The 14,816-nt window shown below is 40.4% G+C and overlaps 1 protein-coding gene across 1 annotated transcript in view; it reads right to left on the reverse strand.

Moving 5' to 3' along the window:
• Positions 1-3,441: 3,441 nt before the first annotated feature.
• Positions 3,442-14,816, reverse strand: part of cacna1bb (calcium channel, voltage-dependent, N type, alpha 1B subunit, b) — a 63,411-nt gene continuing 52,036 nt past the window's right edge. The window contains exons 27-33 of the mRNA XM_037692074.1: positions 14,656-14,765; positions 14,307-14,464; positions 13,116-13,245; positions 12,919-13,029; positions 4,969-5,224; positions 4,288-4,511; positions 3,442-3,951 (exon numbers count right to left, since the gene is read on the reverse strand). Coding sequence (XP_037548002.1) covers positions 3,442-3,951; positions 4,288-4,511; positions 4,969-5,224; positions 12,919-13,029; positions 13,116-13,245; positions 14,307-14,464; positions 14,656-14,765 — 1,499 coding nt within the window. The remainder of the gene's footprint in view (positions 3,952-4,287; positions 4,512-4,968; positions 5,225-12,918; positions 13,030-13,115; positions 13,246-14,306; positions 14,465-14,655; positions 14,766-14,816) is intronic.

Consider the following 14,816-nt stretch of genomic DNA (forward strand, 5'->3'; position numbering starts at 1 on the left):
TACTTTTTTGTTGTAATTTTAAAAAAAAAATGGCACTTTCCCTTCACCCGGACGCATCTTTCCTGGAACTCTGGCAGTATATTTGAAAGAGAAAGGCAACAAACCACAAACCTTGTAGACAAAAGTACAGACACCACATTGTGACACCCCTCTCATGCACTACTTTGGAGTAACTGGACAAATTCTGATTTACCTACCACAAAAGTCAGTACAAAAAAGTATATATATATATATATTTTTTTTTTTGCATTAAAACCAGATTCAAACACAAATTTTGTTCTGTGTATCCCAGCCGCTCCGTTCTGGTAAAGTCTGGTCCACGGCGAGGCTGCGACGCATGGCAGTAAACGAGGCACTTAGTATTTAGCCACTTAATGTCGTAAAGAGTCCCTCGGCTTCGACGTCCTCTGAAACACCTTGAACAGTTTATAAAAACGTTACAGAGAAAAAGTCAATTTTATCCATGATTCTTTTCAGCAAATAAATAAGAGGGATGCACTGATACGTGTTTTTAATCTGAGTACAAGTACTTATATTTGAGTATTGATAATAACGTATGCTGAGAGGAGTAGTAATAAATGCCACTACAATTCTTACAGTTGGTAGAACTAGGCCCGTCACGATAACAAATTGTGCTGGGCGATTAATTGTCTCCGAAATTATTGCGATAAACGATAATATTGTTTGAAATTTGACAATAATTAGTAATTATTGTCAAATTTAAGAAGAAATGTTTAATTTGTTTTGGGTGTAGTACCTTTTTTGACCACTGTATGGCAGTAAAAGACCAGTTGAACCAAAGGATGGACAGTGAGGGAGCGAGCAGCGTGTCTTTAAGAAAAACGGGAGGGAGGCTCCTTGACGTGACATGGGCTGTCTCTATTTACTTTTTTTCAGTTCTCAAAATGGCGGACGCTCAGTGTGGTTTGAGCTCTTTAGCATTTTTCACACAAAGCTTTTAATAAAAAAATCAGTAAACAACTTCTCACCTTTTTGAAGAGAAAAACAACTTTTTACACAAAGACACGGGTTTCAACCGTGAATTTGGAGCTTCAGCAATTTTCCCGGAGGTTGGCCTGTTAGCTTAGCTCGTAGCTTAGCTTCTCAGCTTAGCTGCTTTTAACGATCCAATAGACGCGATTTTTGACAGTTAAAACAGATTTTAAGGAGAAAAGAGAAAGGGAGGGGTCAGTGAAGAAGCCTTTTGTCATCCAGCGTCTTCAGTAGAAAGAGAGACACGAACAAACGATAAAGCTGATAAATGAAAATGAGGTCGATAATTTTAATTTATCGTGCGATTAATTGATTAATTGATTTATTGTTTATCGCAACAGGTGTAAGTAGAACCTCTAATGACATATTTAATCTGCTCCAAAACTTGAAGATTCATATTTGAAACATATTTCTCGATTAAAATAATTTGTTCCAACGCCACAAACATGTAGTGTACGGCACATTACACACCAGGGCTGGGCGATATGGACCAAAATTAACATCTCAATATTTTTAAGATGAATGGCGATATACGATATAAATCCCAATATGTTTTTCTTTCCATAAATTTCAGAGTCAAAGCTTTGTTCGAATTGTCACACAGGCACATTTATTAACAATCAGCTGTAACTGTACAAAATAAATGTCTAAAAAATAAACTATTTACATTTATTAAATATTAATCCTCTTCAGTTGCGCCGCCTTCACGACGTTAGTAAGCGCGTATGAAGCAGCACGTGAGGGGCTGATTGTATTCAGTGAGAGAGAAGGAGGGGCTTGTGAAGCTGGCAGCGCAGACAGGCAGAAAAATAATAAGTCTAATTATAACTCAACGTAGAAATATCAATATAGATGATACAGTCCCATCTTATATCGCATATGAAATTATCTTGATATTCTTAAAATATCGAGATATCGCCCAGCCCTATACACACCCGTCGACAAACTGTTATACAGCATTACTGCAACAAGCAAAGCCCTTGTATAACATTTGACCTTGCTTTGTGACCTTGACCTTGGAGCTAAGGTGATGAAAAGCTTATGCAGCACACAGGCTAGTGATGGTATAAATGCATATGATGTTTCATTAAATTACCTTGAGTGAATTATGATCCGGAGGAGCAAAGACCTTGTTTTAACTTTGACCTTCATTTGCGACCTTGACCTTGAAGTGATAAAAAGTGTACGCGGCACTCGCCAAGTGATGATGCATGTATTTATGAATGTATATTAAATTATTTTGAGCAAATCAGAAGTTACAAGTGGCGACGTCAACAGATGTCCCTGTTAGGAGGCATTAGCCTAGCATTAGCTTAGCACCTTCCTCTGAGACCGTCTGCAGCTTTTACTCATTAAGCAGCTCATTAAGCAGCTCATTAAGCAGCTCATTAAGCAGACTTCTTGGGGATGACTCAGATAACTGGTCAGTTTGGGCCATTTCCACATCACCCATTTTGTTCCCTCTCCTCAAAAAGGTGTAGATTAACGGTGGCAGCCGGCCTGGCTAATCGCTAACTCAACGGGTTGCTACTGGATTGTCTTTAGCTGGTGGATAACTCCTACACTGCTCTTTGACCTTAATAAATATGAAAGATTTCAGCCTCTTACCAGGGACTAAGATTGGCAGGAAACTCGGGCTCAGATTTGTATATTCCCAACCGATCACGTTTAAATACATCCATACTGCGTAGACTTCAACTGGCGTTAGCAAACATTTTTGTAGCCGCATCAGTAAGGACAAAAGAAATCACCTAAACAAAGGTGTTTTGTTTTTGATTAATCTACCTGTTCACGACTGAAAGTGCTCCTCCTCTTCTGCCCGAATGCCCAACTGAAACGTGAACGTAACGCTACCATGAAGTGGTACTGATAATGTAGCGTCGGAACATTTTTACGAGTATAACTACACAGTATCAGACAAATACCCAGTACTGGTATCAGTGCATCCCTGTTGTTTGATCGGCGTTATTTCAGAGTTTTAAGACCTGAATGAAAACTATGTTCCTAATCTGCTTTGGCAAAATTGGTTTGCTTACATTGTAGTGACAGCTATATAAATAAAAATGAACAAAAGAGACAATTAAGAGTCTTTTAGTAGGTAAGACCTTTCACCCATCTAAAAGACGAGACAGAAAATGAACCATTAAAAACTAAAACAGTGCTGTGAGTCGCCGTGATGAGACCCGGAATGAGGCGTTCAGTTCGCAGCTTCACTCAAAGATTTTGGCTTTTGTCTTCGGCTCCAGTGGATTTATGAACCAAGGCAAACAGTTACGGGTTTTCACATGTGCGAGAATTTCAGTGCAAGTAAAGGGGATAGAAAAGTTATTTCATCTGTAAAGAGAGAACACTACAAAACTGGACTGATCTCCTTTTCTTCCACCTTTTTCCTGCCGACTGACCTCCTCTGGACCCGATGTGAAAGTTCTGTTTCAGCAGTCTGCCATGTTAGCACCAGTCCTCCTCCTCTTGCTCCCTGAGACCTCCTGTTCTTCTGTTCCCCAGGGTGAAGTGGTACCCATTGGGCACCCCCGCTGCCCGCCCCTGCACTGTGGCTGCTGTGGCAGGTGCAGCTGCAGTCCCCTGTGAGGATGCCGCGGAGGCTGAAGCAGCAGTCCTGGCGGCACGTCCGCCTCCGTGGCTGCTCGCGGCATCCTGAAAGTCCTTGCTCTCCTTGAGGAGGGCTTGCTGAGAGGAGTCCAGCTGCTGCCGGTTGGGGTTAGAGTCCGAACCAATGCAGGTAACGGGTATCGAGGACTCGCTGTGGCCCAGGAGCAGGCGGTCGTGCTCTGAAGGGCCGCGGCTGAAGCGAGTCTGGTGCCCCGTCGTGGGTAAAGGAGCTGACGAGGTGACGGTCTTGAAGGCCACGGCAGGACGAGGCGTGAGCGGCGTCTGTGGGAGCTGTCTGCGACTGCGCAGCTGTGCGTTTGTACCAGCTTTAACCACACCACTCTCCTGCTGAGAAAGAACATCAAACAAGGAGCCAAAGTTCAACCTAAAGTATAATAACGTCTGCATGAACCCCAACAGAGTTCAGAACCTGGAACTAACATGTGTCCGGGGCGGTCCGGTCAGAAGTGGTCTGAGACTCTTAGCGTTAGCTGCGCCCTTATTTGATCTGATCACCCAGGATGAATTATACAAACACTTGGTTCTGTCCACTTGTGATGAACCGGATCATCGTGGTTACATGTTAGCACCAAGTCTGAACAGCTCCTAATGACCAACAACAGGGTTTAAAGAATCTGCAGGATCTTCAGGATCCAGCTGTGAGGAACACTTCATGTTACTGACCTGTCTGTAGAAATCAGAGTCCTGACCCTCCCCTGGAGACGTGGACCGGCTGGGACCGGCTGACCTGGTGTAGCACTGCTCCCTGCTGCCGTAACGCTCGCAGGAGTAGTACCGCTGCTTCTCCCCCGCAGAGGAGTGGTGCCTCCTCTCATGGGGGCGACTGCGTTCCCGCTCCCTCGCTCGCTCTACGGACAAGTCTTCAGTTGGGGGGTCCGTAATCGAACCTGCAAGATGGTACCATGAGTCACAGCGAAGTGGTCACATTTAACGCTCGTTAAGACTGAAATCAGTTCCCTCAGTGCACGAATAGTTCTAGTTTTCAGAGGAAACCTGTAACGACAAGAACACAGAAGATCCCTCGTTTTCTCTTACACCGATGTTCTCGTGTTTCACGGAGACGTAGCGATAAATCCTGTCTGCTGTGGCCTTTTATCTCACTGCAACCCTTCACTGTGGACAGAAAAACACCCACCTCTCAGGCTTTAATCACCTCACCTGATGACCCGTAATAATAACTGACTAAGAATCTTCTGCTTAAACGGAAAGGAATTTGACCTCTGTTAAAGAAAAACTTCTGCGATTTATGTCCATTAAAACCATCAAACACATTCTAAACTCGTCAAACACTCTTATCATTTCAGTAGTTTAATTTTGGCGAGTCATGGTTTAGGTTGGTCTCACCAACGGTGCTGGACGGCGGCACTGATGACATTTTCTCTAAAGACTTTTGCTTCTTGTCTTTGTCCCGGCGTCGATGGCAGTGGTGGTGGTGATGGTGGTGGGCTCGGTCCTGGCCCTGGACTTGTTCTGGATCTGCAGGAGGTTGGGTTTGACCGACGCGCTCCAGGTCGTAGTCCCTCAGCCCGACCTCCTGTTGGTGGCGCTGTGGCGTCAGCGAGGAAGCTGAACGTTTTATAGGACTGAGGTCAACGATTGGCTGAACGGAGGGGGTGAAAAAGGTAAAACAGGCGCCTCAGATAAGATGGCTACACCCAAACCTCCTGTTCTGAATCTTTAACATAAATACACAACCAGAGATCAACAACGTTTTTATCTACAGGTCTAACAAGCTTCCTCTCCATCATAAATGTTGCAAACGTTGAGAAATATCAACACAATTCTGAAAATGATCACATAGGCCTGTCGCGATAAACAATAAATCAATTAATGGCACGATAAATTAAAATTATCGACCTCAATTTCATTAATCGGCTTTGTCGTTTCTTCACGTCTCTCTCTTTCTGAAGACACTGGATGACAAAAGGCTCAACTCCGGTTCTTCACTGACCCCTCCATTTCTCTTTTCTCTTTAAAATCTGTTTAACCGTCCAAAATCGTGTTTTTGGATCGTTAAAAGCAGCTAAGCTACGAGCTAAGCTAACAGGCCGACCTGGGGGAAAAAAACCTCCGTCTCATCGAAGCTCCAAAATTCACGGTTGAAACCTGTGCCTTCGTGTAAAAAGTTGTTTTTCTCTGCAAAAGAAGCTGAGAACTTGTTTACTGATTTTTTATTAAAAGCTTTGTGTGAAAAATGCTAAAGAGTTCAAATCACACCGAGCGTCCGACATTTTGAGAACCGAAAATAGTAAAGAGAGACAGCCCATGTCATGTCAAGGGGCCTCCCTCCCATTTTTCTTAGAGACACGCTGCTCGCTCCCTCACTATCCATCCTTCGGTTCAGTCTTATACTGCCATCCAGTGGTCGATAAAAGGTACCATATACAAAAATTAACCAACATTTCTTCTTAAATTTGACAATAATTACTAATTATTGTCAAATTTCAAACAATATCGTTTATCGCAATAATTTCTAAGACAATTAATCGCCCAGCAAAATTTGTTATCGCGACAGGCCTATGATCACATTACATAATTTATAAGCTAACAGAGACGTGGTGGTGGGGGTGACACTGGCCTTTGCTTTTAATTCTGAATAAACTGTTCACTTGTAGATTTATTAAAGTGTGCAAATGTATGCCGAAGAACATTTAGAATACAAAGACTCTAAATATTAAAAAATGTATATTAACCATCAATAATTAAATGTCAATGTAAAAGTTTTACCGTTTAAAACAACAAAAGGATCGTTTTTTAAATCTGGTCTCAACAAAAACAAAAGTAAAAGTAAAATAAACTCATCAAACTTTTACTAAACTGGGCAGATTAGGATCAGTTACGTGATATGAAGCAACAAAAAGATAAAAAAAAGGCTTTTATCACATTTAAAATGTGTCTGCATTTGTTCCTAAAGGATCCATATTTGGGCCAACTTGGTCTTGGCTACAAACCCGTAAAGATGACATCAAGACAAAACGGCTCTGAGTTTGCAAATCAAGTTAACTCATCCGCCCAGATTCCATTTAGACAAGGTTTGGTTCAAGAAGGAGCTCGTTTTTCCTAATAAGATCTCACTAAACTGCATTTTGTGTTCCATGTTCCAACTGCTGAACTCTTGTTGTAAAAAATAAAAAAAGTCCAGTTGTTGATTCATGCTGTTCAGAACTTTCTAACCAGAAACACATTAGAAACACAAGACTGTCAGAAATATGTTCTGGGCATGAAAGGGTTTGGTTTTAACAACTTATTGTTGTTACATTTTTATAAAGTATATGATTCAAACAATTGTGTCATCTTTGTATTCTGTTATTTACACTTTAAGACACCTGTCTTTTAATTCCCAACACATACCGTATTTTTGCCGTCTAAGTCGCATCTTTTTGCATAAATTTGGAAGTCCTGCGACTTATACACCAAAGCGACTAATATACTTTTTTTTCCATATTTATAACCAATTTTGGGCTGAGATCTGACGATTTCATCCATCCTGACATGAAAAACACTAAACATTACCATTTGCAGCTGCTACGGGTTCCTCGAGAATTATAGCAAGCCAAGTGTTTCATTAAAAGGTAAAAGTGTATTAATGAGCCACTTGGCTTGCCATACAGAGCCACCTTCGTCTCTCTCAGAACTCCTGGAGCAAACGTCAAATCAATGCAGCTGATTTGACCATTAAAGTGAATTTATTAAGGAGAAGTTCAACTGAGACACACCTTTGCTATAATGTCGAGCAAACAAATTGTTTTTAAGTGTTAATCTTATTAAATTCTTGCTAAAATCCTCCCGTGGCCGTCATTTTGGCAGTCAATCGATTTTTGCCACAACACCGGCCCACGTTTCTGGGTTGTCAGCAATGACTCATAATAGATGTGACTTATACGGCGAAGTGATGCATTTATGTTTTTTCCCATTTTATTAGACACAATTGGACTGATGTGACTTATACGGCAGAAAATACGGTAAATTTAGAAGAAATTCTCTGTTAGTATAATTACAGAACTTCTTTGACATTATGCATTAAAACCATTTTGCTCTTGGATAATTATTTCTATTTGCACTTTTAATCTATTTAATGTGTAATTTTTCCTTCAGTTTAAGGACAGTGACACTCTCCCCACCTAATTCTTACCTTCAGGACCAGTTGAGCAACCAGTGACCCAAACTGGTGAGATAAGGAACTGGAACTAGAGCGACAACTTTTAACCTTATTAATGTGAAAATAACTAAATGTAGGTGATGCTTGTTTGGAGATTAATAAAAGGGTATTTGTTTAAATAAATCAAGTCTGTTGACCACAATGATGCAGAATTTAGAGGCTTCTATTGAGCCCATTGGGTGCCACAAATAGATTTATGCCTTTAAATACAAAATGTTGATGTTTTGGGCCAATTTAAGTGGATTTGTTGTTCCTTTGTGTTCCCACCTCACAGTCTAGTTTGCTGCTGCAGTTAGAGACAAAAATATGACAGGACATAAATCATAATATTATCATTCTGTTGAGTATAAAGTCTTAAAATCTTACATTTAATACACAAAGAATTGGTGAGAGTCTTTCAAACTTTTATTTAAAGGCTGAAAGACTCAAACAGGAAGTGATGTACAATTAAAATAGGCGTGTTCTGTTGCTTTTTCAATCAGTATAAATTAAATAAGATTTTAAGACTGAACATTAGAAAAAAGAGTTAAAGACAGAAATGGTTTGTTTTTTTCTTGAATAGAAGAAGAGCAACAGTACGGTCTCCACCTTCCACATAACGACACAAACAGAAACACAAACTGCTGGAGCGACTTGTTGAAAAGCAGGAGAGAGAGCCGAACGTACCCAGAGTACACATACAGATACCTTTTCAAGGATGTATGGCTTCGATGAGGCATGTACATGTGTGCTTTACATTAATATGGAGGAAGTGGTGGAGTCTGGAGTGATGTGATGAGGCGTGAGAGAAAAAGCAGGAAATCAAGGGAGAGGGTCGTGGGAAGGACAGAGGAAGAAGCAGCGATAAAGAGGTGGCACAACAGGTGGTACATACTGCCAGGTGGGTCCCAGGGGCGTGGCGAGGGTGGCTCCGCTATCAGACAGCACATACAAGAGGAGGTGGGCAAAACATTAGCAGTGAGCACCAAAATCAGGAGAAAAAAGTGGAAGACAGCAGAGACTTCAGGAGGACGAGGCTGGGGATATTCTGGATTTTTTTTGTCAAAAGTCCCAAAAAAGCACCAAATAATTTCTTTATTTACACATATCATCTGATTATAACAAGCCTTTAAGAGTTTCTAATGAGCTTATTTTACCTGTTGCTTTTAGACCCGAGTCCTGCTTTGGATTCTCAAAAATCAGCTGACTGGATCATTTCACGACAGCAGATGGACGATACATGAAGCTGATGTTCTGATGGTTTTTTGCCAAAAACTACAACTTAATATAAACATTACACCAGTTAATTATACACTTTATAATCTACTAGATCTAGGAATAAATAAATAAATAAGGCTTAACGCTACTTGAAGGAATGGATATTGCCCTTCATCTTTTATTTCATTGTTTCAGGGCATTTTATGCTCAATCAGTAAAGAAGTCATTCAACCTTTATTTAAACAGGTTAGTCCCATTGAGCCACCAGGACTCATTTACAACAGGGACCTGGAGTGGGTTCTCGTTCATGTAGATGTGCGACACAAATCGCATCGTTTTGTTCTCGTAGTAGCATCGTACGCCACTAGGTCTATCATGATGAACAATAAATCAATTAAACGCATGATAATTGAAAATGATCTACCTCGTTTTCATTTATCGGCTTTATTGTTTCTTCATGTCTCTCTTTCTACTGAAGACACTGGATGACAAAAAGCTCAACTCAGGTGATCTTCACTGACCCCTCCCTTTCTCTTTAAAATCCATTTTAACCGTCCAAAATAGCATTTTTAGATCGTTAGAAGCAGCTAAGCTATGAGCTAAGCTAACAAGACGACCTCAGGAAACAAATCTCCGTCTTGAGGAAGCTCCAAAATTCACGGTTGAAACCCGTGACTTCGTCTAATAAGTTGTTTTTCTCTGTAAAAAGAAGCTGAGAACTTGTTTACTGTTTTTTTTTTATTGAAAGCTTTGTGTGAAAAATGCTATGCTAAAGAACTCAAACCACACCGAGCATCCGACATTTTGAGAACTGAAAAAAAGGAAGGAGACAGCCCATGTCACGTCAAGGAGCCTCCATCCCATTTTTCTTAAAGAGACACGCTGCTCGCTCCCTCACTAGCCATCCTTCAGTTCAGTCTTGTACTGCCATCCGGTGGTCAAAAAAGGTATTGCAACAAAACAAATTACTAAAATTTCTTCTTAAATTTGACAATAATTACTAATTATTATCAAATTTCAAACAATATTATCGTTTATCGCAATAATTTCTGACAATCACCCAGCAAAATTTATCGTGACAGGCCTATACGCCACTTCTTGACACAAGACCCAGTCCAAACTTTTTCTTATAGAAATATGCACCAATTATTGTGTGATTGATCAAAAGTTTGGGGACGTGTTTGATTATGCGGAAAAGCTCACGCACAAAAGCTGTCAATTCAACTCCACTTCCAGAAGTCGGCTGTTGTGCGTACAAGCAGCATGGCATGTGGCTCTTGTGGACTATGAATGGTATATTCAAAAATCTTGTGACTGTGAGCCGCCTGCTTGGCCTCAGACAGAGTATAAAGCAACATCAAGATCATAAATTTGAGAAATGAGGGAGTTTTGGTCAAAAAGTCAAACAGTATGCCGATGACCACCAACTAATACCACACAATTTTTGCTGTGTAAACGTAACATTACTGTGTAACATCCACTTTCATTTTGGTTTGTACAGATTATCCATGGTGGCCGTCTGGAATAATGCTGACTCAAAAAGTTAATCTGTAGTAGATGTTCATACAGTGATTAATTTCTGCGAGCTTTGTTTAAACTGTTCAGAGGTTGCTGCGTTATTTTGTACACAAAGAAAAACATGATCATCCGCCTCCACCTTTCTGCTGCGAGTGATCTTTATTAAAACATTTTAACACAGACGAGACTAAGTGAAAGAACTACAAACTTAAATAACACAGCCGATGATACAACTTCTTTCAGATCAACTGATACAACTTACAAAAAGTACATTTTAAAATAAAAAAGGTCCAAATTCACGTCATACTGCCACTAAAAATAAGAACCTACACTATTTATTCAAAGCAATGCATCAAGGAAATTTGCTAGAATTAGTTTAAGTTATTATTTTATTAAATTTTACTGAAGTGTTGATGGTTTTGGTCCTTCGTGTGATTTCTTGACAAAAAGTGAAGACAGAATAACCACAGCCTGAACCCTTCAAGGTGAAAAGAAGAAGCTGAGAGGTCAAAATGCAACATAAATATCAGAAAAGCACATGTTCAGACTTTGTGGGATAAATTAGGGAGACAGAGAGGAGGAGGACGAACCACAGAAACAGCAACGGACAGAATCTGACAGGTGGAACAATCCAGAAACACAGAAATGACAGCAATAAACAGTTAGTTCATCCTAACAAGACGTCAACAGGCTGCAGACAAGAGCAGGAACTTCATGTCACATAAGATAATAAATGATTAAAAACAAAAATAGTGTTAGAATGCAATCAGAGTGACCGTATAAACTTTAATATTTTAGTCTGGCATGTTTCAGGTGAACAAGCAGCCAATGAGGCGTCACAAGCTCTTCATTTATATTCACTTTTGTAATAAAAAAACATCTAAATCACTTTTCAAAATGCACCAAAGACCGATTGCAAACAGTTTTCTGTGGAAGTTTCCTTCATGCCAGTGTGGTTGTTGATGTTAGAAGTTATTTAAACTCTGAGCTTCCCGTAGTCTTTACATTTACAACCAGGTCAAGGCGTCCACAAAACTAAACTTTTATACCAAAGTTAGCTCAGTTTTAGCCAAGATTTCTTTCGACAGATTTTATATCCACTAGAGATGAACATTTTAAGCCAAAACATAATTTAAATTTGTGGATAATGATTTGATTTTCTTTGAATGTTCAAGTTTCTTCACACCCTCTAATGAAACGGAAGCTTCGGGTTCAGAGACGTGTCCTGATGCTAATTAGCTGGGGATTGTTTTTATTCCTTCATTTCACCGAACCAGTGGATCAGACGCACCTATTCTGACAGTGACGCTGAGCTCCCCACGGTTTCCACTTTAAAACCCTTTCAAAATAAAATACAGTGGAATAATCAGAAGCTGGGGCATTCTGAGTTGTTTCACTTTTATTGGGTTGTGTTGAAAAAATTAGTAATAATGGGAATAACTTGGTATATGTTAAAAAATAAACAAACCGTTACGATGCCGAGCCACTAAAGAGACGAGCTAATGTCCTGGGGGTACGCTTGCAAAGCAGAACGAGCAAAAAAAAAATCATATTAATGTATTTGTTTGTCTAAGAAACAGTTTTTTGATTGTTTGGAACCAAAATAAAAAAGTAAATGCAAATTTTATTATTACACAGTCATATTTTGTGTCTTAGAAACCGCAAAACAAATACAGAGCTGCTTTCACAGTTGTTTCTTATTAATTTATTATTTTCTGAATCTACTGCGCTTCATCATTGCCATTAAATTTTGATCAGCTGATGATAAGGTTATTTATTAACTGATAAGAAAACAAATGGTATTTAAAAAATACATATACAGAGCGTTTTGGAAGAATCTTCAGTTGAGCTAAAATTGATCTGCCCCAGTGTTTTAATGTTTTGAGTGTTGTCGCCATCTAGTGGCAGATGATGTGTATTTCAGATTTATTTTGGGATTGAGAGAACAGAAAAATAAAACGTATAAACTAATAAAACATCTGGAATAATGTGATTTAAATTAGGACTAATAGCTTTACTTCTATGTCTGAATGTTTTTTTTTAAACGTATAATCTGACTGTATTTTTTGTTACAACTGAATAATTTTAAATAGTGAGAAATGTTTTCTTATGTTTCCATGCAGCAATAGTTTATTAAACGTCCTTTTCTGAGCATCGCCTCCTGTAAAACATCCGAACCCGTCAGACTGATGTGAGCTGACAGACTGTTTGCTTCTGGTTGGCTTCATTTAGAGACTCGCTCAGCTGCCCGTCAGCCTTTCTCAGGCAGTTCAGCGGCTTATTTTATTATTCAGTCAAAGGATCTCAACAGTGTCTGAATTACCAACGATAAAAACCCTCGGCTATGAGGACACAGGCAGCAGAAATGATGTGTAATCAGTGAAACAAGAAGACAGGGTGATGAGTTTTGCGGAGCTTACGTAGTACTCGGCGTTCAGTCGGGGCAGAGAAGCTGCTCTGCCGTGGTCCTCCAGGCTCAGATATCCCTCTGTGTCTGAAATATTCTCCACCTGCTTCGGTTCAAACGACTCCTAAAACAGAAACGAGTGCACGTTGACGCTCACTAATGAAGCCACGAGTTTAAATGAAATACGCATGAGTGCGTTTCTGTGTCTACCTGTGGTCTGACTGAATATTGCACGTCCTCTGACTGGCCTCTCTGCAGCCTCCTCCGGGTCTTCTGCCTCTGCGCCGCCTGAGAAACGTCTCCAGACTGGGAGTGTTTGATGTTGCTCCTCTGGTTTAATCTGCGAGTGAGCATGAAGGAGTTTTATCAGGACATTTCTGTGTTTTATACATGTCCATATCGCCCTGCTGGTTTTCTGCAAACATTGAGCAGTGCATTCTGGGTAAACGTCTCCGTTTTGGTCCCAGAAGTCTTGTGGTACCTTCAGATTAAACTTTCCAAACATAACTCATGCTGACATTGTTTTTAGAAAGAACAGGCTTTCTCCTGCAGCAATTTCAATAAAGGCATTAACCTTTGACCTTTGACCTGCTAACTGGGACCTGTAGAGTCTAAGACTGAGCTAATTTCTATGAGAATTGCAGAGTCTGACCTTTGGGGTGAATTTGCTGCCATTTCTTACAAGACTGACACTCATGAATAATTTTTCTCTCTGTAGAACGATGGACTCCACAGATAGTTTAGGAATGACCTTTGACCCTTCCCAGATTGACGTGCAGCATCAGTTGCTTCTTAAAGGTCATTGCTGTTGTCTTTTCACCCTGGTGTTGTGTTAACACACACCTGTACGCTGCAGAGAAGCAAAAACTCCTGATTTTATTCAAGGTGAACCCTCTGATGATAATTGGGCCTGTCACGATAATAAATGTTGCTGGGCGATTAATTGTCTCAGAAATTATTGCGATAAACGATAATATTGTTTGAAATTTGACAATAATTTGTAATTATTGTCAAATTTAAGGAGAAATGTTGGTTAATTTTGTGTGTAGTGCCTTTTTTGACCACTGGATGGCAGTATAAGACTGTTTGAACGGAAGGATGGATAGTGAGGGAGCGAGCAGCGTGTCTCTAAGGAAAATGGGAGGGAGGCCTCTTGACGTGACATGGGCTGTCTCTTCGGTTCTCAAAATGGCAGACGCTCAGTGTGGTTTGAGCTCTTCAGCATAGCATTATTCACACGAAGCTTTTAATAAAACAGTAAACAAGTTCTCAGCTTCTTTTTGCAGAAAAAAACAAGTTTTCACAAGAAGGCACGAGTTTCAACTGTGAATTCTGGAGCTTTGACAAAACCAAAACAAAATCTGTGAAATGTGTCGATGGTTTAAATACTTCACGTCTTACATCGTTTCCCTGGTGGTGCTGACGACAGGCGGGACTTCTGGTTGTGATTCTGGTTTAGGTTCTGGTGGGGCCGGTGGTTTGGGGCAGGAAAGCGGCGGCTCTGCGTTGTGAATGTGACTGAACGGCAGCACAGGACGGAACAGCGCTCCGAGTTTACTCTGCGGGGGAGAACATGAACCGTGCAAAGAGTTACCGTGTCAAGTGTCACCATCAGCTGCTTGTCAAAGTTTAGTTTTTCTGTCGAGATTAATTTTCATGTTTTATCAGTTTCCATAATAAAACTCTTTAATAAACGTGTTTTGACTGGATTTAAAAACAGCCGGGACACCGAGGTGAAACGTGTTTTTACCTGCGGGGCCCCGGACGGGTTCTGCTCTTCAAGTCTTTTAGCTCGGTTCTGCTTGTAGAAGTCAAAGATCATGTGAGCGGCGTAGACCTTCCCCACAGTCAGCTCGTTATCTGCAGAGACAGAGACATCCTGATACAAGATGTAGAGACAGAGACATCCTG

This window comes from Nematolebias whitei, chromosome 18 (genome assembly GCF_014905685.2).
Source record: "Nematolebias whitei isolate Nwh7 chromosome 18, NemWhi1, whole genome shotgun sequence".
In the NCBI taxonomy this organism is placed as follows: Eukaryota; Metazoa; Chordata; class Actinopteri; order Cyprinodontiformes; family Rivulidae; genus Nematolebias; species Nematolebias whitei.